The sequence below is a fragment of the Physella acuta genome, unplaced genomic scaffold (genome assembly GCF_028476545.2).
Source record: "Physella acuta isolate Inbredline_101_S28 unplaced genomic scaffold, ASM2847654v3 ptg000709l, whole genome shotgun sequence".
Taxonomy (NCBI): domain Eukaryota; kingdom Metazoa; phylum Mollusca; class Gastropoda; family Physidae; genus Physella; species Physella acuta.
The window spans coordinates 757,401-785,000 of NW_026732228.1; the positions used below are offsets into that span (position 1 = coordinate 757,401).

Sequence of the window (27,600 nt, forward strand, 5' to 3'; positions counted from 1 at the left end):
ACCATTGAGAGATATAAAGTAGCCAGAAGGTCAAGTTTGTCGAGTTAACGCTGTTGTGTTTTCATTTCTTTTCTATACTTTCTATACTTTCTGTACTTCCTATACTTTCTATACCTTCTATACTTTCTTTACTTTCTATATTTCTATACTTTCTATACTTTCTATACTTTCTGTACTTCCTATACTTTCTATACCTTCTATACTTTCTTTACTTTCTATATTTCTATACTTTCTATACTTTCTATACTTTCTGTACTTCCTATACTTTCTATAATTTCTATACTTTCTGTACTTCCTATACTTTCTATACCTTCTATACTTTCTATACTTTCTATACTTCTATAGCACATAAACAAGTATAAATAATTTGATTGCTTTTTTCACTATACTGTAAGACCAACATTTTTAAGTTTAATGTTTTGGTGATTTTTATTTTCCTATTTTTCCTGCATTAAAAATCTTGTTATTTTAAAATTTCTTGAAACTTATTTGATGCGACCACATGCTCAACCACCCATCAACAGACAAACAGACAGACAAACAGACAGACAAATCCCGAAATTGCAAAAAACAAAAGAAAAGAAAGATGAATTGTGGGAAAAACTTAAGCGCATGCAGTTGTGTAGGGTTCATTCGAAATTAGGGGGATGACGTCATTTTTTACAAGGTTCAGCCAAGAGAACATTCTAGAACAGTTGCAACTGGCAGCAACAGAGGGTGGGGAATTCGTACCAGGGTGGGGAACCTGTACCAGGGTGGGGGACTGGGGGACTTGTACCAGGGTGGGGGACTTGTACCAGGGTGGGGGACTTGTACCAGGGTGGGGGACTGGGGGACTTGTACCAGGGTGGGGGACTGGGGGACTTGTACCAGGGTGGGGGACTTGTACCAGGGTGGGGGACTTGTACCAGGGTGGGGGACTTGTACCAGGGTGGGGGACTGGGGGACTTGTACCAGGGTGGGGGACTGGGGGACTTGTACCAGGGTGGGGGACTGGGGGACTTGTACCAGGGTGGGGGACTGGGGGACTTGTACCAGGGTGGGGGACTGGGGGACTTGTACCAGGGTGGGGGACTTGTACCAGGGTGGGGGACTTGTACCAGGGTGGGGGACTTGTACCAGGGTGGGGGACTTGTACCAGGGTGGGGGACTTGTACCAGGGTGGGGGACTGGGGGACTTGTACCAAGGTGGGGGACTGGGGGACTTGTACCAGGGTGGGGGACTGGGGGACTTGTACCAGGGTGGGGGACTTGTACCAGGGTGGGGGACTTGTACCAGGGTGGGGGACTTGTACCAGGGTGGGGGACTTGTACCAGGGTGGGGGACTGGGGGACTTGTACCAGGGTGGGGGACTGGGGGACTTGTACCAGGGTGGGGGACTTGTACCAGGGTGGGGGACTTGTACCAGGGTGGGGGACTGGGGGACTTGTACCAGGGTGGGGGACTGGGGGACTTGTACCAGGGTGGGGGACTGGGGGACTTGTACCAGGGTGGGGGACTTGTACCAGGGTGGGGGACTTGTACCAGGGTGGGGGACTTGTACCAGGGTGGGGGACTTGTACCAGGGTGGGGGACTTGTACCAGGGTGGGGGACTGGGGGACTTGTACCAGGGTGGGGGACTGGGGGACTTGTACCAGGGTGGGGGACTTGTACCAGGGTGGGGGACTTGTACCAGGGTGGGGGACTTGTACCAGGGTGGGGGACAGGGGGACTTGTACCAGGGTGGGGGACTTGTACCAGGGTGGGGGACTGGGGGACTTGTACCAGGGTGGGGGACTGGGGGACTTGTACCAGGGTGGGGGACTGGGGGACTTGTACCAGGGTGGGGGACTGGGGGACTTGTACCAGGGCGGGGGACTGGGGGACTTGTACCAGGGTGGGGGACTTGTACCAGGGTGGGGGACTTGTACCAGGGTGGGGGACTGGGGGACTTGTACCAGGGTGGGGGACTGGGGGACTTGTACCAGGCTGGGGGATAGGGGGACTTGTACCAGGGTGGGGGACTTGTACCAGGGTGGGGGACTTGTACCAGGGTGGGGGACTGGGGGACTTGTACCAGAGTGGGGGACAGGGGGACTTGTACCAGGGTGGGGGACAGGGGGACTTGTACCAGGGTGGGGGACTGGGGGACTTGTACCAGGGTGGGGGACTGAGGGACTTGTACCAGGGTGGGGGACTTGTACCAGGGTGGGGGACTTGTACCAGGGTGGGGGACAGGGGGACTTGTACCAGGGTGGGGGACTTGTACCAGGGTGGGGGACTTGTACCAGGGTGGGGGACTTGTACCAGGGTGGGGGACTTGTACCAGGGCGGGGGACTTGTACCAAGGTGGGGGACTTGTACCAAGGTGGGGGACTTGTACCAGGGTGGGGGACTGGGGGACTTGTACCAGGGTGGGGGACTGAGGGACTTGTACCAGGGTGGGGGACTTGTACCAGGGTGGGGGACTGCGGGACTTGTACCAGGGTGGGGGACTTGTACCAGGGTGGGGGACTTGTACCAGGGTGGGGGACAGGGGGACTTGTACCAGGGTGGGGGACTTGTACCAGGGTGGGGGACTTGTACCAGGGCGGGGGACTTGTACCAGGGTGGGGGACTTGTACCAGGGTGGGGGACTTGTACCAGAGTGGGGGACTTGTACCAGGGTGGGGGACTTGTACCAGGGTGGGGGACTGGGGGACTTGTACCAGGGTGGGGGACTGGGGGACTTGTACCAGGGTGGGGGACTTGTACCAGGGTGGGGGACTTGTACCAGGGTGGGGGACTGGGGGACTTGTACCAGGGTGGGGGACTGGGGGACTTGTACCAGGGTGGGGGACAGGGGGACTTGTACCAGGGTGGGGGACTTGTACCAGGGTGGGGGACTGGGGGACTTGTACCAGGGTGGGGGACTGGGGGACTTGTACCAGGGTGGGGGACTTGTACCAGGGTGGGGGACAGGGGGACTTGTACCAGGGTGGGGGACTTGTACCAGGGTGGGGGACTTGTACCAGGGTGGGGGACTTGTACCAGGGTGGGGGACTTGTACCAGGGTGGGGGACAGGGGGACTTGTACCAGGGTGGGGGACTGGGGGACTTGTACCAGGGTGGGGGACTGGGGGACTTGTACCAGGGTGGGGGACTGGGGGACTTGTACCAGGGTGGGGGACTTGTACCAGGGTGGGGGACTTGTACCAGTGTGGGGGACTTGTACCAGGGTGGGGGACTGGGGGACTTGTACCAGGGTGGGGGACTGGGGGACTTGTACCAGGGTGGGGGACTTGTACCAGGGTGGGGGACTGGGGGACTTGTACCAGGGTGGGGGACTGGGGGACTTGTACCAGGGTGGGGGACTTGTACCAGGGTGGGGGACTGAGGGACTTGTACCAGGGTGGGGGACTTGTACCAGGGTGGGGGACTGAGGGACTTGTACCAGGGTGGGGGACTTGTACCAGGGTGGGGGACTTGTACCAGGGTGGGGGACAGGGGGACTTGTACCAGGGTGGGGGACTTGTAACAGGGTGGGGGACTTGTACCAGGGTGGGGGACTTGTACCAGGGCGGGGGACTTGTACCAAGGTGGGGGACTTGTACCAAGGTGGGGGACTTGTACCAGGGTGGGGGACTGGGGGACTTGTACCAGGGTGGGGGACTTGTACCAGGGTGGGGGACTGGGGGACTTGTACCAGGGTGGGGGACTGGGGGACTTGTACCAGGGTGGGGGACAGGGGGACTTGTACCAGAGTGGGGGACTGGGGGACTTGTACCAGGGTGGGGGACTTGTACCAGGGTGGGGGACTGGGGGACTTGTACCAGGGTGGGGGACTTGTACCAGGGTGGGGGACTTGTACCAGGGTGGGGGACTTGTACCAGGGTGGGGGACTTGTACCAGGGTGGGGGACTGGGGGACTTGTACCAGGGTGGGGGACTGGGGGACTTGTACCAGGGTGGGGGACTGGGGGACTTGTACCAAGGTGGGGGACTTGTACCAGGGTGGGGGACTGGGGGACTTGTACCAGGGTGGGGGACTGGGGGACTTGTACCAGGGTGGGGGACTTGTACCAGGGTGGGGGACTGGGGGACTTGTACCAGGGTGGGGGACTGGGGGACTTGTACCAGGGTGGGGGACTGGGGGACTTGTACCAGGGTGGGGGACTGGGGGACTTGTACCAGGGTGGGGGACTGGGGGACTTGTACCAGGGTGGGGGACTTGTACCAGGGTGGGGGACTGGGGGACTTGTACCAGGGTGGGGGACTGGGGGACTTGTACCAGGGTGGGGGACTGGGGGACTTGTACCAGGGTGGGGGACTGGGGGACTTGTACCAGGGTGGGGGACTGGGGGACTTGTACCAGGGTGGGGGACTGGGGGACTTGTACCAGGGTGGGGGGACTGGGGGACTTGTACCAGGGTAGGGGACTTGTACCAGGGTGGGGGACTTGTACCAGGGTGGGGGACTTGTACCAGGGTGGGGGACTGGGGGACTTGTACCAGGGTGGGGGACTTGTACCAGGGTGGGGGACTGGGGGACTTGTACCAGGGTGGGGGACTTGTACCAGGGTGGGGGACTGGGGGACTTGTACCAGGGTGGGGGACTGGGGGACTTGTACCAGGGTGGGGGACTGGGGGACTTGTACCAGGGTGGGGGACTGGGGGACTTGTACCAGGGTGGGGGACTTGTACCAGGGTGGGGGACTGGGGGACTTGTACCAGGGTGGGGGACTTGTACCAGGGTGGGGGACTGGGGGACTTGTACCAGGGTGGGGGACTGGGGGACTTGTACCAGGGTGGGGGACTGGGGGACTTGTACCAGGGTGGGGGACTGGGGGACTTGTACCAGGGTGGGGGACTGGGGGACTTGTACCAGGGTGGGGGACTGGGGGACTTGTACCAGGGTGGGGGACTGGGGGACTTGTACCAGGGTGGGGGACTGGGGGACTTGTACCAGGGTGGGGGACTGGGGGACTTGTACCAGGGTGGGGGACTTGTACCAGGGTGGGGGACTGGGGGACTTGTACCAGGGTGGGGGACTGGGGGACTTGTACCAGGGTGGGGGACTGGGGGACTTGTACCAGGGTGGGGGACTGGGGGACTTGTACCAGGGTGGGGGACTGGGGGACTTGTACCAGGGTGGGGGACTGGGGGACTTGTACCAGGGTGGGGGACTGGGGGACTTGTACCAGGGTGGGGGACTTGTACCAGGGTGGGGGACTTGTACCAGGGTGGGGGACTTGTACCAGGGTGGGGGACTGGGGGACTTGTACCAGGGTGGGGGACTTGTACCAGGGTGGGGGACTGGGGGACTTGTACCAGGGTGGGGGACTTGTACCAGGGTGGGGGACTGGGGGACTTGTACCAGGGTGGGGGACTGGGGGACTTGTACCAGGGTGGGGGACTGGGGGACTTGTACCAGGGTGGGGGACTGGGGGACTTGTACCAGGGTGGGGGACTGGGGGACTTGTACCAGGGTGGGGGACATGTACCAGGGTGGGGGACTGGGGGACTTGTACCAGGGTGGGGGACTGTGGGAATTGTACCAGAGTGGGGGACAGGGGGACTGGTACCAGGGTGGGCGGAGAAGCTCTAACACAATATCAAACCAAAACGGTCATCAACTCATTGTGACCTTTGACTAACACACAAACGACTTCCGGTCAAGCGTGTAGTGTGTAGCGACTGTGTTCAACGATGGACACACTTGCTGACTGTGTCCATTAATGCTTGGTCACCTGATGAGATGACGTCACTTACAAATTACGACGTGTAGGTGGAGTCTTGACCCAATTACTCGAGCATCAAATCACGTGACTAGGAACTCCAAACGACGTGAAGATCCCGCGAACATTTTAATTGCATATAACGTGAAGGTTTGGGTTATATTGGGACTACGAGCGGATACACTGGCTCGGGTTTCCTCCGTCTGCTGCAACTGCCGTCTGCTTGTATCTACCGTCTGCTGGCTTATCACAGGGGAAATAACTGCTTCTTGGTTCCTGTCGGTCTGGCATCTTTCAAACGTTACCTGGCCATACAGCATACGTCTGCTATAAATAGCTTGCTTTTCTCCACTACAAGAATACTTTCTTCATTAAATAGTTGATTCTCATTTTTTTCATTCATTAGTAGATTATATTTCTTTTTTCATAAATTTGTGGATTCTATTTTTATTTACATTAATTAGCAGATTATTTTTTCATTAATTAGTAGATTTTAATTTTTTTTTCAGTCGACGAATTTCTAAATTTTAAAAAAATTTACAAACTATTTTTTTTTAATCAGGGTCCATTGCTGCATGACACGGGTATTTAAAAAATCATTAAGCCTTAATTAAACACACGGAAACCATCGCTACCTGGTGTCTTATCGCTAATTATTGTTCTTAATTTACCAGAAAAAATAATTAACAGGGGTAATCATCATTCGAACAGCACCGATTTATGTTCTCTGCACCAGGTCTAGTACATCAAACAGTTGACTCGGGATAACAACAGCTGTCTTAACCCAGACAGCAAACAGCCAGACAGCAAACAGCCATACAACTCTCCATTATCTTAGCCATGACAGCAAACAGCCAGACAGCAAACAGCCATACAGCTATCCCTTATCCCCTCCACCCCTTACAAACGTGTTGTGTAGCTGCAGCCATTTGCCATTTCTGGGGTTTTCAAGTGTATTAACCAACACACACACGCACCACACACACGCACACAGACATACACACCACACACACACGCATACAGACACACACACGCGCACAGACACACAGACACCACACACACACGTACACACACACACCACACACACACGCACACAGACACACACAACACCTGTTTCAAACAAATCAGTCTGTGCTTTGACTTGCGCAAATATAGACACCCCTGTGGACGTAATATATATATATATATATATATATATATATATATATATATATATATATATATATATATATATATATATATATATATATATATATATATATATATATATATGTGTGTGTGTGTGTGTGTGTGTGTGTGTGTGTGTGTGTGTGTGTGTGTGTGTGTCTGTGTCGGTCTAAATAGGCCTATATTTTAAATATAGGCCACATACATGTACATGTATGCGTATAAGCTTTTATCACTGCAGACTGTATAGTAACGATGTTTATCTTTAGTCAGTTTATAATACAGTTGGATGTAGCATTGTTTTTCTCTATAGTTAGCACGTTTACGTCATGGCGTCACTCACACTCTCTTGTAGTAATTGTCGATTTGTGCTTTAATGACTATTTAACTTTAATTAATCATTAATGGCAAAAAAGCATTTTTCTTCTGTACATTTTGCAATTTTTGCCATGGTGTCACCCATCCCCCTAAATGGTGTCACCCGGTGCTGTCCGCATCCCCAGCCCCCCCCCCCCCCCACACACACACGCAACGCCTCTGGGAAAGGTATATATAGAATTGATGGAGGTTACACTTTTTCAAAACACCTTTTTAGCGCAATTTCCATTCTGGAGAATTGCGTTTATTAACCCGTCATTTCTGGATGGATGGATGGATGGATGGATGAATGTGTGTCCGCAGCTTTAAGTCGTATCTCCTCCTCAACGAAGCAATATCGATGACTAGTTCCAAAAGCAATTATGTTAAGCAAGTTACGAGGATGAACATAGGCCATAAAAATTCCGGGTTTCTTTCATGGATTTCCCAGAAAAGCCAAAAAATCTCGAAAAAAAGCAGTTTTTGGCCCATATCTCGGCAACCAGACCACTTAGCGACTTGAAACATGTACCAATCGATTCCTGTCATAATTTAGAACAATATTGCCGAAGAAAGTTTTCAAAAATATTCTCTCGTTCGGTCACAAATTTTAAAATTACATAAACACCTACAAACCGATTGTTCTTCTAGCTTGAACGCACCCCAACATTATACGTCAGAGCTATTTTTAGATAACATAAGGAAATTGCGCACAAATGTCACTAGACTTTTTTAATTAACTTGTTTTTTAAACATTGCAAAATTTAAACATTATAAACACTCCTTTAATCAGATTGTATTTAAACACTCCCTAAATGTAATATTATTGAGACTATTTGACCACTTCACTTTCTCAATGTGATTTTATTGAAACATTGTGAACACTCCCTGAATGTGATTTTATTGAAACATTGTGAACGCTCCCTGAATGTGATTTTATTGAAACATTGTGAACGCTCCCTGAATGTGATTTTATTGAAACATTGTGAACGCTCCCTGAATGTAATTTTATTGAAACATTGTGAACGCTCCCTGAATGTGATTTTATTGAAACATTGTGAACACTCCCTGAATGTGATTTTATTGAACCATTGTGAACACTCACTGAATGTGATTTTATTGAACCATTGTGAACACTCCCTCTATGTGATTTTATTGAAGCATTGTGAAAGCTCCCTGAATGTGATTTTATTGAAACATTGTGAACACTCCCTGAATGTGATTTTATTGAAACATTGTGAACGCTCCCTGAATGTGATTTTATTGAACCATTGTGAACACTCCCTGAATGTGATTTTATTGAAACATTGTGAACGCTCCCTGAATGTGATTTTATTGAACCATTGTGAACGCTCCCTGAATGTGATTTTATTGAACCATTGTGAACACTCCCTGAATGTGATTTTATTGAACCATTGTGAACACTCCCTGAATGTGATTTTATTGAAACATTGTGAACGCTCCCTGAATGTGATTTTATTGAAACATTGTGAACACTCCCTGAATGTGATTTTATTGAAACATTGTGAACACCGCCCTCCAGCCAAAATTCGTCAAATCTCTCGTCTGGTTCAAGTATTCGACGGTTACCAGCTTTAAAAAGTAAAAGTGTGCATACTCACTGCATACCTGCCATTACCTGCACAGCCTGTTTCTGGAGTCACGTGTACCACCTGCAGTAGGGGGGGGGAGGACTACACGTCTGCCGTAAGCATTCAGCCGCCATCTTGTATTTTTTAATGTTTTTTTGAATGGAATTGTGGGTACGTTTCAATCTTACGGAGGCCTGGTTCTACCCTTACCTGGTTCTATACTTACCTGGTTCTATACTTACTTGGTTCTATACTTATCTGGTTCTATACTTACCTGGTTGTATACTTACCTGGTTCTATACTTACCTGGTTCTATACTTACCTGGTTCTATACTTACCTGGTTCTATACTTACCTGGTTCTACCCTTACATGGTTCTATACTTACCTGGTTCTACCCTTACCTGGTTCTATACTTACCTGGTTCTATACTTACCTGGTTCTATACTTACCTGGTTCTATACTTACCTGGTTCTATACTTACCTGGTTCTATACTTACCCGGTTCTATACTTACCTGGTTCCTGTCTTAGAGTGATCTAGTTCCAGAGAAAATAACGACCGTTGGTTAAGGTGTCAGAAGATTGATCCAATTAACCGTCCGATTATTTCCCTGTTCGTGACATCATTAAAGGTCACCAAAGGTCACACAAAGTTGGAGGAAGCTTTTAGATAGCGTGAGGGTGACTTTAAAACATGACTTTGACACGTTTGACTGCAATTATTCCTTCATGGCGTATTCAACACTGTCTAAATTACTTTTATACTTCATTTAAAAAACTGACTTTAAACTTTTGTGTAAGCCATTGGGTTTGTTAAGCCATTGTTATGACCTACCCGGGACCTACCGAGGACCTACCCATGCCCTACCCATGACCTACTCATGACCTACCCTGGACCTACCCGGGACCTACCCATGATCTACCCAGGACCTACCCGGGACCTACCCAGGACCTACCCATGACCTACCCTGGACCTACCCATGACCTACCCTGGACCTACCCATGACCTACCCATGACCTACCCAGGACCTACCCGGGACCTACCCATGCCCTACCCATGACCTACCCGGGACCTACCCAGGACCTACCCAGGACCTACCCTGGACCTACCGAGGACCTACCCATGCCCTACCCATGACCTACTCATGACCTACCCTGGACCTACCCAGGACCTACCCGGGACCTACCCGGGACCTACCCATGACCTACCCTGGACCTACCCAGGACCTACCCAGGACCTGCTGAACGCCGACGCTGCTTGACGCTGCCTACATCAGCAAACATTTGAAGAGACGGGGGGGGGGGGAGGGGATTGCGCTGATTACAAAAATAAATCATCTTTTTCTAGAGCTTTCTCTTTCTCGACTTCTCTCATCGGATTTTTCGGACCGCAGCCCAAATAAATCGTCAAATGCTAAGCGTTTTTTTTTCACATTTACTTTCAACCAGGATGTATTTGTTGACCCCCATGAGTCCCCCCCCCCCCTCAAACACCACCACGTGACCCCCCCCCCCCCTTCCACGAACATGCCGGGCACTCGTCCATTTTGCCATCTATTTTCACATCAACACATCTACTCGCTGGCAATGAGAACGGCGCCATTTTGATGATTTTAAGATAACAATGATGATTTTAAGATAACAATGATGATTTCCCTTGTTGGATGCAGCGTGCACCTGCATCCTTCCTTCAACTTAAGCCCCCCCCCCCCCCCCCCCCCCACAGCCATCAACTTGCATTCCTCCCCCAGTCCCTCCCTTCAAACTGCCTTACCCTACACCCCTATAGCCTAACCTGTTTGTTCTTCAGTCCCCCACGTCCTCCCATGTCCCCCACGTCCTACCATGTCCTACCATGTCCTACCATGTCCCCCATGTCCCCCATGTCCTACCATGTCCTCCCATCAACGACGTGTTAAAATCCTGGATGTTATCATTTTTTCTCTGATTGGTGTCACAGTACCCCTCCCCCCCACACACACACACACATTTACACACACACACACACACACAACTCACTCACGCCTGTATATTTTGACCATCTGGTCTGAGGTGTAGGATTAGATGTTGTAATCATTACAGAGATGTAATCAGCTAATATGATGTAATCATTACAGATATGTAATCAGCTAATATGATGTAATCATTACAGAGATGTAATCAGCTAATATGATGTAATCATTACAGAGATGTAATCAGCTAACATGATGTAATCATTACAGAGATGTAATCAGCTAACGCTGTCTACCTGCTGTAATTACCGCCAGGTGAGACGTCCACTCTCACCACTGATGACGTCACAATAAAAACTCACCACATTGTTAAGGTTGAGATTTGTTTATTTTCAATTACTTTATCAAAACATCGTACGGTGACCTTCAAAAGGTCATTGATAAAAACGTACAGGAAATATGGGAAGTGGTGTAGCCAGGGTGTGCAGGGGGGGGGGGTCAACGAAAGAAATGGCCTGACTTTATGAAAAATAATTTTAATTACTTTTAAATCAAACGTGAGAACTCGTTTCTTCCTTAACCTCGGGGTCACGTGTTTCTTGCTCGAGCTTTCATCATATGCCCGATCAGTGGTTGAGTACCCCCACGTGCTGATGAAAGTACGTAAGATGCACGTGCTAGCAGGGGTCAGGTGTGTCACGTGCTTGCAGGGGTCATGTGTGTTACGTGCTTGCAGGGGTCAGGTGTGTCACGTGCTAGCAGGGGTCATGTGAGTCACGTGCTAGCAGGGGTCATGTGCTAGCAGGGGTCAGGTGTGTCACGTGCTAGCTGGGGTCAGGTGTGTCACGTGCTAGCAGGGGTCAGGTGTGTCACGTGCTAGCAGGGATCATGTGTGTCACGTGCTAGCAGGGGTCAGATGTGTCATGAGCTAGCAGGGGTCAGGTGTGTCACGTGCTAGCAGGGGTCAGATGTGTCACGTGCTGCCCAACTACAGCCAGACGACAGTTACTGCAGAAACCAGCCAGATGACGTCATACAGAACATGTGTACATGTAGTGATGATGTCATCGTTAGTTTGGGGGGGGGGGCAATGTGACACAGACACGCCACTGTATGACCCATTAAAATAATCACGTACACGCTGACATACAATGGTGTGTTAACTACGTCTATGTAACAATCGGGTAAGTGCGCTGAAATTATGGGATACTCAGAATGACACACTCGTTGTGGTCTATGTAAACAAATAAATTTTTTAATTGTTTCTTTTTTTTTCATCACATGATGAATCGCTTTAAGATGTTTGGTTTCATTATAAACATACCCCCTCCACCCCCCCCCCCCCTCACAGCTGTGAAGTTGTAATTCTAAAATAATATTTTTTAACTCGAGTCTTTTCCTATGTAAATATATTTTTAGAATGTTAGAAAATAATGGCGTACAGGTAACATTAATACACCTGAGATAATGGCGTAAAGGTAACATTAATAAACCTGGGATAATGGCATAACTGTATCATTAATACACCTGGGATAATACATAGCGGTAACATCATTTTTTAAAATAGCCATCGAGCAGTGTTTCTTCCAGAATTTTTTTCTCCGGGGAGGAGGGGGGCTCTTGAAATTTTCAGGGCGGACTAAAAATTTCCGAGGTGGTGGGGGCGGACACTTTTAAAAGTATATATTTTCTATATAAATTCCATTTCGTTTGGGGGGGGGGGGCGGTAGACTTTCTTCGAGGGGACCACCCCCCCCCCCCACCCCCCGAAAAGTTGACTGGAAGAAACTGCCATCTAGTCATGTGATCTGACCACGGAGTCATGACACCGATATGACTGATATCGCGGGATGACGTGTAAAGTTGACATGACCTCCATACACATGACTTAACATTACACCTCCATACACATGACTTAACATTACACCTCCATACACATGACTTAACATTACACCTCCATACACATGACTTAACATTACACCTCCATACACATGACTTAACATTACACCTCCATACACATGACTTAACATTACACCTCCATACACATGACTTAACATTACACTTCCATACACATGACTTACCATTACACTTCCATACACTTTACACTGGACTAGTGTATAACCAAGGGGAGGGAATGAATGGTACAACAGAATTTAGTTAACGTGAGTGTTCTCCCATTTCAGCTGACCCCTACACATTTTGTCTTATCTTATCATAGGTTAAGGATTAATACATTATTTACCTGCGTTCGGAGTTAGCATTAGCTTAATATATTTATTAGGTCTACAAACACATAGTTGTTGATATCATTGGGACTCTCCGGTTACGGCCGGCAGTTTTTTTTAAACAATTTAAAAATGTTAATTCAAAAAATTATTATTTAAAACTTGCTGACCCTGACGTGATTTGAACACGCAACCTTCTGATCTGGAGTCAGACGCGCTACCGTTGCGCCACAGAGCCACATATTAAATTGAGATACAATAATTTTAAAAGAGGAGAAGTATCACCAGCAAAACTACAGGCTACCTAAAGTCTGATGTTCCGTCTATTACTATAAGCTTCAGACTAAAGTCTGTCTGTATTAGATGTCTTGTAGGTCAGTCTGTGTGTTTGGTGTGTTGTAGGTCAGTCTGTGTGTTTGGTGTGTTGGCTACAGCTTATCTCCAGTTCAATCACGCAAATATGATTCTCTGGGGTTGCTATGGTAACCATCTGCTAAGTCAGCATTCCACAGCAGGCATCAATTTTGTTTCTGTGGTGGCATCTAATTAAACTCGACAAGGGTAGACAATGTGGTACGCCAACACTTGGCTACCGGCTGTAGCGCTACACACGCATATATATATATACATATATATATATATATATTTATATATATATATATATATATATATATATATATATATATATATATATATATATATATATATATATATATATATATGTATATATATATGTATATATATATATGTATATACATATGAATATATATATATGTATATATATATATATATATATATATATATATATATATATATATATATATATATATATATATATATATATATATATATATATATATACATACATATATATATTCATATGTATATATATACATATTTATATTTATATGGGTTCCATGACAAATGATCTCAGGACAAATGATCTCAAGGACAAATGATCTCACGGACAAAAGATACCAGGACAAAATATATCAGGACAAATGATATCATGGACAAATGATCTCAGACAAAATATCTCAGACAAAATATCTCACAGCGAAATTTTAATAGTATTTACGATGATTTTAGTTGAACTTTTTAATTGACCGTTAATATGGTTTTATTTACTTTGTTTACGTATAATAATTGTGAATAAAATGAATTAGTGAAACCTAACAAACCATCAAAAGGTGTATTAAGCAATTGTAGTAGCATTTGATTTGAAAAAGTAAAAATTAAAACAAACTTACTGTTTAATCCTGAAAGGTATAATAAATGATAATGTATAAAACAAATACACTAACGGTAGCTATACAACATTAATGTTCAAAACACGCAAAATATTTTTCAAAAATGTGAATGGGTCTGAAGGTTCGTAACGTTAAACTATTGTTTTTATTACATCATCAACACAAACATAACGTGTAAGTTTCTTTTCTGGTAGGTACATCGTTATGATCACACCTCTCCAATACTATGTGATCATCTATTGTGTGAACTCTTGCTCGACATGTCCTAATTTCACGTTTCCAAATCTCTTTGCCTGCTTATGGCAAACATAAATTCACCAGAAACTAATGTCCTAATACCCTTCTGCGAGGTAACGAAAGAGACCATAGCAAAGCAATCACCATTAATACTGCTTTGTTTGATGCACACTACGACATACTTAGCTCCGGGATGACCGCTGTCGTTTAAATAAGCATTAGTCACCTGATCACTAAGGTGTGACCGACGCATAACAATGGACTTTATATGCTAGTCGTATTGTCCATGGAGGGCGGATGTCTTTCCCTTAAGGCGTGTCTCTGCCATCAAAGCGGGCGGCCACCTTGACACGAAGGTGTGTCTTTATTGTTACGAGCCGGCCCGCGGCATAACATACGCCGCTATTTAGTTGTTTCTAATTTTCAATAATTCATAATTTGTGAATTCGACAGTACCAACGCTGACACTGAAAATATTTCTTTGAAACACTATAAGTAGCTCGTTAAGGACCATAACCCCCCCCCCTTCCTTCCCTCCCCCCCTCCTCCCCCCCCCCCCCCTACGTTTAAAATCGTTGGCTCTGCTTGTAAACATTTAGAGTGAACACAGCTCACTAAAACCATGTAGGGGTGGGGAGGTAGGGAGAGCGTTTGCAGCTTGTTTTCTAACGGCTCGAAGAAGAGAATTATATATATAGATAGATAGATTTCATTCCCTTTTGATCTAGTTTCGTCCACCTGACATGGTAGGATTGTCTCACGTTTGTCAAGCACACATACGCTATCTTTGGACATTTATTCTTTAATCTTGGAATACTATATTACTAATACTAACCTTAAAATGTTTAGTGCAATATGACTATTTTATACGGCAAACATTTCTTACAATTATTATATAGGCCTATAAACAATATTAAACATAGTAAACAAAACCATAAGACAGTCAACAACAAAAAATCAGATCAATTAAAATCACCCAATACACTATTAAAATTTAGGTGTGAGATATTTTGTCTGAGATATTTTGTCTGAGATCAATTGTCCGTGGTATCATTTGTCTTGATATATTTTGTCCTGGTATCTTTTGTCCGTGAGATCAATTGTCCTTGAGATCATTTGTCCTTGAGATCATTTGTCCTGAGATCATTTGTCTTGAGATCATTTGTCCGTGAGATATTTTGTCTGAGATATTTTGTCTGAGATCATTTGTCCTGAGATCATTTGTCCTGTCACCATTTATATGTGTATATATATATATATATATATATATATATATATATATATATATATATATATATATACATATATATATATATGTATATATATATACATATATATATATACTAGCTGCATCCCGTGCTCCGCCACGGTAAATCTTTTTAAAATATACCAACTTTGGAACAGAACAAAACAAACAAAAACACAACACAAACACAAACAAAACACAACCACAACCACAACACAACCACATTACAACCACAACACAATCACAACACAACCACAACACAACCACAAAACAACCACAACACAACCACAACACACGGTAAATCTTTTTTAAATATACCAAGTTGGGAACAGAACAAAACTAAATACAACACAAACGAACGCAAAGAAAAAACAAAAACAAAAAAACCAACACAACACTCAATATAAACTCAATTTAAATGTAATCATAAAGGCATATTGCTCACAGTCTATCCCGTAGCGCCAAATCGCGCCCTTTCCGAGCGCCGGCGGAAAATTTCGATTTACACCCTCCCACCTCCCTCAAACTTTCGATTTCCACCCTCCCCCTCTCTTGCTACTCCTCTGTTATAAAACCCCTAGCTTTTCCGCAAATAAATTAAAGGCAGTATTTAGAATATCCGTGTTTTACCGACCATATTGCACATTATAAATTCATGCATTTTTTTCAGTACTTTTAAAAATTTACAATAAAGTTTCATGACTAAAACCATTGCGCACCTAATGAACGTGATGGCTTAATATGGTAATGGAGAATAGTTGATTAAAAATTATAATTAGTAAACAGTACATTCAGTGAATAAAATAAATAAAAGATAGCCTTTTATCAATCAATGCTAATAATAATATTCCAACAATAATGTACTCTTACACGTCTGCATAATTTGCATTCACATTTTGCTAATTATATTATTCCAACAATTATTCCGTCTTGCAGATTTTGCATTCACATTTTTAGCGTGAGTTCAATTTATCTTTGAATTACCTCCATTGGCAAAATTACTAAGCAGTTTAATTAGATTTTTCTACCGTACTGTTATTATGTTATTAAAATGTATCCACTTTTTCTAGGAATATAAACGAAAATGATATTTGACATTGATCCTTTTAATATGTTTTAGCAATGTGCGTGTATTTAATATTTTCTTTAAGTTATGCAAAAGAGTAAACACAGTGGCAATTATAAAATAGCTCTATGCCGCTATATAAACAAACCCTACTCTAATACTTATAATAAGACACTGCGGTGCACTGAAAAGCACAGCATGGTGCGAATGTTTACTTTTATGATTCCAAAAGCTATAGCGATGACGGAAGGAAGGAAGGAAGGAAGGAAGGAAGGAAGGACACGCTCAGCCCGCTTATATTATAGATATATATATACATACTAGCTGCATCCCGTGCTCCGCCACGGTAAATCTTTTTAAAATATACCAACTTTGGAACAGAACAAAACAAACAAAAAACACAACACAAACAAAACACAACCACAACCACAACACAACCACATTACAACCACAACACAATCACAACCACAACACAACCACAACACAACCACAAAACAACCACAACACAACCACAACCACAACACAACCACAACACACGGTAAATCTTTTTTAAATGTACCAAGTTGGGAACAGAACAAAACTAAATACAACACAAACGAACGCAAAGAAAAAAAAACGAAAAAACAAACACAACACTCAACATAAACTCAATTTAAATGTAATCATAAAGGCATATTGCTCACAGTCTATCCCGTAGCGCCAATCGCGCCCTTTCCGAGCGCCGGCGGAAAATTTCGATTTACACCCTCCCACCTCCCTCAAACTTTCGATTTCCACCCTCCTCCCCCCCCCCCCCCCCTCTTGCTACGCCTCTGTTATAAAACCCCTAGCTTTTCCGCAAATAAATTAAAGGCAGTGTTTATAATATCCGTGTTTTACCGACCATATTGCACTTTATAAATTCATGCATTTTTTTCAGTACTTTTAAAAATGTACAATAAAGTTTCATGACTAAAACCATTGCGCACCTAATGAACGTGATAATTAATATAATAATGGAGAATAGTTTATTAAAAATTATAATTAGTAAACAGTACATTCAGTGAATAAAATAAATAAAAGATAGCCTTTTATCAATCAATGCTAATTATAATATTCCAACAATAATGCACTCTTACACGTCTGCATAATTTACATTCACATTTTTAGCGTGAGTTGAATTTATTTTTAAAATACCTCCCTTGGCAAAATTACTAAACAGTTTAATTAGATTTTTCTAACCTACAGTTATTATGTTATAAAAATGTATCCACTTTTTCTAGGAATATTAACGAAAACTATATTTGACATTGATCCTTTTAATATGTTTTAGCAATGTGCGTGTATTTAATATTCTCTTTACGTTATGCAAAATTGTACAAACAGTGGAAATTATAAAATAGCTCTATGCCGCTATATAAACAAACCCTACTCTAATACTTATAATAAGACACTGCGGTGCACTGAAAAGCACAGCATGGTGCGTAGTTTACTTTTATAGTCCCAAAATCTATAGCGATGACGGACGGAAGGAAGGAAGGAAGGAAGGACAGACACAGCCCGCTTATATTATAGATATATATATATATATATATATATATATATATATATATATATATATATATATATATATATATATATATCTATAATATAAGCGGGCAAGTAGTGTGTCAGTCCTTCCTTCCGTCATCGCTATAGCTTTTGGAACCATAAAAGTAAACATTCGCACCATGCTGTGCTATCAGTGCACCGCAGTGTCTTATTATAAGTATTAGAGTAGGGTTTGTTTATATAGCGGCATAGAGCTATTTTATAATTGCCACGGTTTTTACTCTTTCGCATAACGTCAAGAAAATATTAAATACACGCAAACTGCTAAAACGTATTAAAAAGATTAATGTCAAATATCATTTTCGTTTAGGCTCCAAGAAAAAGTGGATACATTTTAATAACATAATAACAGCAGGGTAGAAAAATCAAATTAACTTAACTCTTTTCTAATTTTGACAAAGGAGGTAATTTAAAAATACATTAAACTCACGCTAATAAAAAATGTGAATGCAAATATACGTTCGTCATAGAAGGAATTAGTGTTGCAATAATATAATTAGCAAAATGTGAATGCAAATTATTCGGATGTGGAAGAGGAAATTATTGTTAGAAAATTTTAATTAGCATGGATTGATAAAAGGCAATCTATTATTTATTTTATTCACTGAATGTAGGCCCTACTATTTATTACTTATAATTTTTAATCAACTATTCAGCACTATTATAGGCGCGTCATCACGTTCATTAGGTGCGCAATGGTTTTAGTTATGAAACTCTATTGTAAATTTTTAAAATTTAAAGTACTGGAAAAAAAAATGCGTGAATGGATAAAGTGAAATATTGTATATATTATGGATACTGCCTATTATTTATACTGTTTTCTAATTATTATTCTATCTTTCGGGTTTTATAGGAGAGGCGTAGCGAGGGGGGGGGGGGGGGCATATGTCCCCGGGTGCGCCAAAGTGGGTTGGAAAAAATTTGCGAGGGGGGAGGGGAGTGGTGGAAATCGAAAGTTTTAGGGCGGGGGGGGGGGAAGTGGTGCAAATCGAAAGTTTGAGGGGGTGCAAATCACCGGAAAGGACGCGATTTGGCGCTACGGGCTAGACTGTGAGCAATATACCTTTATGATTGCAATCAAATTGTGTTTATGTTATGAGTGTTGTGTTTGTTTTTCCTTTTTTTTTTTTTTTTTTTTTTTTTTTTGCGTTCGTTTGTGTTGTGTTTAGTTTTGATCTGTTCCCAAGTTGGTACATTCAAAAAAGATTTACCGTGGCGGAGCACGGGATGCAGCTAGTATATATATATTCATATATATGTGTGTGTGCATATATATATATATACACATAAATATATACATAAATATACATGTGTGTGTGTAATTATTAATGTATTTGGATGTACATGTGTGTAGAGACCTAATATGACGTTCATATTGTTGACCCTCCCCAGAGAGTGAGAAACAGAAGCCAGGATGCCGTCAGGGAATGGACTAGGTCCTCACGTTAGGGACAATGCCGATGGCACCATCTGTGTGGAGTACGAGCCCAAGAAGGAGGGGCGACACGAGGTGCTCATGTCCTACGATGGCTCGGGGGTGGACGGTAAGTAGGACGCTGCTAGCATACAACACCATCGTGTAGCGTACCTACCATCTTTTAGCATTCACTACCATCTTTTAACATACCTACCCTTGTCTAGCTTTTTTCTCCCGGGGGAGGGGCACTTGAAATTTTCGGGGGGGGGGGGTACAGGTGTATAGATGTCAGGTGATGTCATGTGGGTCAATGTCAGGCCGGCAGATGTCAGGCGGGCAGATGTCAGGCCGGCAGATGTCAGGCCGGCAGATGTCAGGCCGGCAGATGTCAGGCGGGCAGATGTCAGGCCGGCAGATGTCAGGCCGGCAGATGTCAGGCCGGCAGATGTCATGTGGGTCAATGTCAGGCCGGCAGATGTCAGGCCGGCAGATGTCAGGTGGGCAGATGTCAGGCCGGCAGATGTCATGTGGGTCAATGTCAGGCCGGCAGATGTCAGGCCGGCAGATGTCATGTGGGTCAATGTCAGGCCGGCAGATGTCAGGCGGGCAGATGTCAGGCCGGCAGATGTCAGGCCGGCAGATGTCAGGCCGGCAGATGTCAGGCCGGCAGATGTCAGGCGGGCAGATGTCAGGCCGGCAGATGTCAGGCCGGCAGATGTCAGGCCGGCAGATGTCATGTGGGTCAATGTCAGGCCGGCAGATGTCAGGCCGGCAGATGTCAGGTGGGCAGATGTCAGGCCGGCAGATGTCATGTGGGTCAATGTCAGGCCGGCAGATGTCAGGCCGGCAGATGTCATGTGGGTCAATGTCAGGCCGGCAGATGTCAGGCCGGCAGATGTCAGGTGGGCAGATGTCAGGCGGGCAGATGTCAGGCCGGCAGATGTCAGGCCGGCAGATGTCAGGCCGGCAGATGTCATGTGGGTCAATGTCAGGCCGGCAGATGTCAGGCCGGCAGATGTCAGGTGGGCAGATGTCAGGCCGGCAGATGTCATGTGGGTCAATGTCAGGCCGGCAGATGTCAGGCCGGCAGATGTCATGTGGGTCAATGTCAGGCCGGCAGATGTCAGGCGGGCAGATGTCAGGCCGGCAGATGTCAGGCCGGCAGATGTCAGGCCGGCAGATGTCAGGCCGGCAGATGTCAGGCGGGCAGATGTCAGGCCGGCAGATGTCAGGCCGGCAGATGTCAGGCCGGCAGATGTCATGTGGGTCAATGTCAGGCCGGCAGATGTCAGGCCGGCAGATGTCAGGTGGGCAGATGTCAGGCCGGCAGATGTCATGTGGGTCAATGTCAGGCCGGCAGATGTCAGGCCGGCAGATGTCATGTGGGTCAATGTCAGGCCGGCAGATGTCAGGCCGGCAGATGTCAGGTGGGCAGATGTCAGGCCGGCAGATGTCAGGCGGGCAGATGTCAGGCCGGCAGATGTCAGGCCGGCAGATGTCAGGCCGGCAGATGTCATGTGGGTCAATGTCAGGCCGGCAGATGTCAGGCGGGCAGATGTCAGGCCGGCAGATGTCAGGCCGGCAGATGTCAGGCCGGCAGATGTCAGGCGGGCAGATGTCAGGCCGGCAGATGTCAGGCCGGCAGATGTCAGGCCGGCAGATGTCATGTGGGTCAATGTCAGGCCGGCAGATGTCAGGCCGGCAGATGTCAGGTGGGCAGATGTCAGGCCGGCAGATGTCATGTGGGTCAATGTCAGGCCGGCAGATGTCAGGCGGGCAGATGTCAGGCCGGCAGATGTCAGGCCGGCAGATGTCAGGCCGGCAGATGTCAGGCCGGCAGATGTCAGGCCGGCAGATGTCAGGCCGGCAGATGTCAGGCGGGCAGATGTCAGGCCGGCAGATGTCAGGCCGGCAGATGTCAGGCCGGCAGATGTCATGTGGGTCAATGTCAGGCCGGCAGATGTCAGGCCGGCAGATGTCAGGTGGGCAGATGTCAGGCCGGCAGATGTCATGTGGGTCAATGTCAGGCCGGCAGATGTCAGGCCGGCAGATGTCATGTGGGTCAATGTCAGGCCGGCAGATGTCAGGCTGGCAGATGTCAGGTGGGCAGATGTCAGGCCGGCAGATGTCAGGTGATGTCAGGCCGGCAGATGTCAGGCCGGCAGATGTCAGGCCGGCAGATGTCAGGCCGGCAGATGTCAACGAGTAAAAATCCCATATTCAGTTTATGCCAGGTTACAACTTGGCTGACCTCATTCTTAGTGGGGTGGGGGTGGGGGTGGTTGCACTTTGTGACTCGACTTGCACCTCCATCTCTAGCTGGGGGGGTGTGGGGGAGTGGGTGTCGGGTGGGTGGGGGCAGGTACCGGTTGATCTCCCCCCCTCTCCCCCCCCCCCCCCCCGCCATGTTGACGCCTGTTGTTTACATATCCTAACATCACCAGGTTTACGGTGCGTCAACAACACACGTCACAGGGTGCACATTTGATTGGTTTTCACATTGGTGTGGTGTGCACTCTCAGGACCACCCCAGCGTACACACCCACACCACTCCGATCGTGTCTTAATCTAATCCCATTTGTTTATATTTGTGTAGCCATAGAAACCACTCGAGTTATTTATTATGATTTCTTTCACACAAGCTAGAGGTGTGGTAAAATGTTGCCAACTGGTGGCAAACTGTGTGGGATATCTGTAAGGTGTGTCACTGTGGTATCTGTAAGATGTGTGATATCTTAAGATGTGTGGTATCTGTAAGATGTTTGTTATCTGTAAGATATGTGGTATCTGTAAGATGTGTGATATCTGTAAGATGGGTGGTATCTGTAAGATGTGTGGTATCTGTAAGATGTGTGGCATCTGTAAGATGTGTGGTATCTGTAAGATGTGTGTGGTATCTGTAAGATGTATGGTATCTGTAAGATGTGTGGTATCTGTAAGATGTGTGGTATCTGTATGGTGTGGTATCTGTAAGATGTGTGGCATCTGTAAGATGTATGGTATCTGTAAGATGTGTGGTATCTGTAAGATGTGTGGTATCTGTATGGTGTGGTATCTGTAAGATGTGTGGCATCTGTAAGATGTGTGGCATCTGTAAGATGTGTGGTATCTGTAAGATGTGTGGTATCTGTAAGATGTGCGGTATCTGTAAGATGTGTGATATCTTAAGATGGGTGGTATCTGTAAGATGTGTGGCATCTGTAAGATGTGTGGTATCTGTAAGATGTGTGTGGTATCTGTAAGATGTATGGTATCTGTAAGATGTGTGGTATCTGTAAGATGTGTGGTATCTGTATGGTGTGGTATCTGTAAGATGTGTGGCATCTGTAAGATGGGTGGTATCTGTAAGATGTGTGGTATCTGTAAGATGTGTGTGGTATCTGTAAGATGTGTGGCATCTGTAAGATGTGTGGTATCTGTAAGATGTGTGATATCTTAAGATGGGTGGTATCTGTAAGATGTGTGGTATCTGTAAGATGTGTGGTATCTGTAAGATGTGTGGTATCTGTAAGATGTGTGTGATATCTTAAGATGGGTGGTATCTGTAAGATGTGTGGTATCTGTAAGATGTGTGGTATCTGTAAGATGTGTGGTATCTGTAAGATGTGTGGTATCTGTAAGATGTGTGATATCTTAAGATGGGTGGTATCTGTAAGATGTGTGGCATCTGTAAGATGTGTGGTATCTGTAAGATGTGTGTGGTATCTGTAAGATGTATGGTATCTGTAAGATGTGTGGTATCTGTAAGATGTGTGGTATCTGTATGGTGTGGTATCTGTAAGATGTGTGGTATCTGTAAGATGTGTGGCATCTGTAAGATGGGTGGTATCTGTAAGATGTGTGGTATCTGTAAGATGTGTGTGGTATCTGTAAGATGTGTGGCATCTGTAAGATGTGTGGTATCTGTAAGATGTGTGATATCTTAAGATGGGTGGTATCTGTAAGATGTGTGGTATCTGTAAGATGTGTGGTATCTGTAAGATGTGTGGTATCTGTAAGATGTGTGTGATATCTTAAGATGGGTGGTATCTGTAAGATGTGTGTGATATCTTAAGATGGGTGGTATCTGTAAGATGTGTGGTATCTGTAAGATGTGTGGTATCTGTAAGATGTGTGTGATATCTTAAGATGGGTGGTATCTGTAAGATGTGTGGTATCTGTAAGATGTGTGGTATCTGTAAGATGTGTGGTATCTGTAAGATGTGTGGTATCTGTAAGATGTGTGGTATCTGTAAGATGTGTGTGGTATCTGTAAGGTGTGTGGTATCTGTAAGATGTGTGTGATATCTTAAGATGTGTGATATCTTAAGATATGTGGTATCTGTAAGATGTGATTGTTATCTGTAAGATGTGTGGTATCTGTAAGATGTAAAGATGTATGTGGTATCTGTAAGATGTGTGGTATCTGTAAGATGGGTGGTATCTGTAAGATATGTGGTATCTGTAAGATATGTGGTATCTGTAAGATGTGTGGTATCTGTAAGATGTGTGTGGTATCTGTAAGATGTGTGGTATCTGTAAGATGTGTGGTATCTTAAGATGTGTGTGGTATCTGTAAGATGTGTGGTATCTTAAGATGTGTGGTATCTGTAAGATGGGTGGTATCTGTAAGATGTGTGGTAGCTGTAAGATGTGTGTGTTATCTGTAAGATGGGTGGTATCTGTAAGATGTGTGTTATCTGTAAGATGTGCGGTATCTGTAAGATGTGTGGTATCTGTAAGATGTGCGGTATCTGTAAGATGTGTGGTATCTGTAAGATGTGTGGCATCTGTAAGATGTGTGGTATCTGTAAGATGTGTGTGGTATCTGTAAGATGTATGGTATCTGTAAGATGTGTGGTATCTTAAGATGTGTGTGGTATCTGTAAGATGTGTGGTATCTTAAGATGTGTGGTATCTGTAAGATGTGTGATATCTTAAGATGGGTGGTATCTGTAAGATGTGTGGTAGCTGTAAGATGTGTGGTAGCTGTAAGATGTGTGTGTTATCTGTAAGATACGTGAGCTGGTCTGAATTGCAAAGTGTGAACATAATTTAATCATCCTCTTAGTGTCCCTGACCCACGCTTCCCCCCCCCCCCACCCAACACTAGTCAGTAACACTTCTATTTATTACAAACCCCTCCACCCCTCCACCCCTCCACCCCTCCACCCCTCTACCCCTCCACCCCTCTACCACACAAAAGCACACACACAATTTACCTATCAAGACCCCCCCCACCCCCCACCCCCACACACACATCCTCTAGCCATTACTAAGCTGTACTAGATAGGTGCGACTATCGTTAGTTGCAATAAGTTGAATAAGTTGTCGTGTCATGGAATAAGGGCAGAAGAGTATACAGGTTTTTGGGTATGGTTAAAAAAAAAATACAGTTCTAGAGTTATCCTTGGTTCCAGCCCTCGCCAACAGAACACGAGGGGTGGAAAACAAAAGAACAAAACACCATGTAGGCCGACAACACAATACAATTTATCGCACAAAACAATAAACCGGGAGTGATCTCCCCTAAACTTTCTCGAATATTCTGATACAGGGGATGGGAACTCGGGCTATAGACATGATTTTTAATCAATTTTAAATACTTAAAGTTTTAAAAATAGAATAAAATCTCGTAGACAAAAGAAGTGCACACCAAGTGAACGCTAAATAAAAAGTGCATAATAGTGCGCAATATTATTAGTACTTTAAAAATTTACATCAGTTTTTTTAGAAATGGAAGTAGCGTAAATTACTACTTCCGGTCAACGGAAATTACTCAAAATTTAAAAGAAGGTAGAGAATTAGATCTTTGACTTACAAGTGAAATTTCATTTATCTATCTGAAATAGTACTCAAGTTATAGGGTTTTGAAAAATTCAAAGTAGAAAAAATACCACTTCCGGTTATCGGAAATCGCTCAAAAGTTGATGCGGATCTACGATTTTGATAAAATACTTATATATAAAATTTCATCAACCTAGCTGTAACGGTACTCAAGTTATCGTGTTTACACACGGACAGACAGACACACAGAAAACGGACAGAATTGCAAAGCCCAGTTTTTCAGACTGGATTACACATAAAACCTCTCAATTTTGATAAATCTGGATTGATAATTTTTGCCCGATTAAAATAAGTCCTCTATACTCCGGATGTGATGAAGGACTGAGGAGTAAAACGGTGAAAACTGTCAAAATTTCATGTTATTTTTTTGCACGATTACAATACTTTCTCTATACTTCGTATATACGAGAAAGTAAAAAACAACACAAAATATGCGCAGAACACACAGTAAGGGAAATAATCACCCTCTTCGAATAGATATGTCTACACATTTAATTGTAGCTGTCATTATCAACCAGATCAATAATTACTTTACTATTTAATGTAGTAGCTTATCATTATTCGTTTTTGCAAAAAAAATATTGTCTACAATCAGAATTAAATATCTTTCTTCATAAATTCTAAAACATCACAGCATTAAAAACAGTTTGTGGTAGCGGAGTTAGTATAGAAGCGCACTGTTATTATAAAATTTGAAATCTAAATCTTATTGGTGGAACATACTGAATGTTTCCCACGGTACAATTAATGATAACTTCATTATTGGTCTTGCATATCTAACCTTAACATTTGTAATTAGATATTGCTTTTTCTGTGTTCTCTGTGATAAGGTATGGTTTAGTTAGATCAATGTATTGCTCACACACCTCTTTACTGCTAATTCCAAAAACAATATTCACAGAGTTGTACCTGTTTCGATCGCTATGATTCTGATTCTAAAATAAACAACTATAGCTTTGCTTTATTTAATGTTTGCTTTTTCATCTTTTGGAGGCAGTTATACTCTTATCCACAGTGTTTATATATATATATATATATATATATATATATATATATATATATATATATATAGGCCTACATATTGTTTTAACTAAATTGCCCCGTGGTATTTAAGTGTATGTTCGATAAGTATATCTGCACGAGCTGATCATCTTGATTCATACAAAAGTTCTAGTACATCTGCACGAGCTGATCATGTTGATTCATACAAAAGTTCTAGTACATCTGCACGAGCTGATCATCTTGATTCATACAAAAGTTCTAGTACATCTGCACGAGCTGATCATCTTGATTCATACAAAAGTTCTAGTACATCTGCACGAGCTGATCATCTTGATTCATACAAAAGTTCTAGTACATCTGCACGAGCTGATCATCTTGATTCATACAAAAGTTCTAGTACATCTGCACGAGCTGATCATCTTGATTCATACAAAAGTTCTAGTACATCTGCACGAGCTGATCATCTTGATTCATACAAAAGTTCTTGAAGTTGTGTGAGAATATGTTTATATGGTGACAGGACAAATGATCTCAGGACAAATGATCTCAGACAAAATATCTCAGACAAAATATCTCACGGACAAATGATCTCAAGACAAATGATCTCAGGACAAATGATTTCAAGGACAAATTATCTCACGGACAAAAGATACCAGGACAAAATATATCAAGACAAATGATACCACGGACAATAGATCTCAGACAAAATATCTCAGACAAAATATCTCACACCTAAATTTTAATAGTGTGTTGGATAATTTTAGTTGATCTGAATTTTTTTGTATTGACTGTCTTATGGTTCTGTTTACTATGTTTAATATTATTTATAGGCCTATATAATAATTGTAAGAAATGTTTGCTGTATAAATTTGTCATATTGCACTAAACATTTTAAGGTTAGTATTAGTAATGTAGTATACCAAGATTAAAGAAATAATTTCGAAAGACAGCGTAGGTGTGCTTGACAAGCGTGAGACA

The 27,600-nt window shown here is 44.4% G+C and overlaps 1 protein-coding gene and 1 non-coding gene across 2 annotated transcripts in view; one reads left to right on the forward strand and one right to left on the reverse strand.

Moving 5' to 3' along the window:
- Window positions 1–27,600, forward strand: part of LOC131949653 (filamin-A) — a gene marked incomplete at its 3' end in the record, with an annotated part of 60,425 nt that overhangs the window by 18,075 nt on the left and 14,750 nt on the right. Inside the window, 1 exon segment of the mRNA XM_059311499.1 lies at window positions 19,770–19,921. Within this exon segment, the coding sequence (XP_059167482.1) occupies window positions 19,792–19,921 (130 nt within the window).
- On the reverse strand, window positions 13,155–13,226 carry Trnaw-cca (transfer RNA tryptophan (anticodon CCA)). The gene has a single exon. It is a non-coding gene; the product is annotated as a tRNA-Trp (tRNA).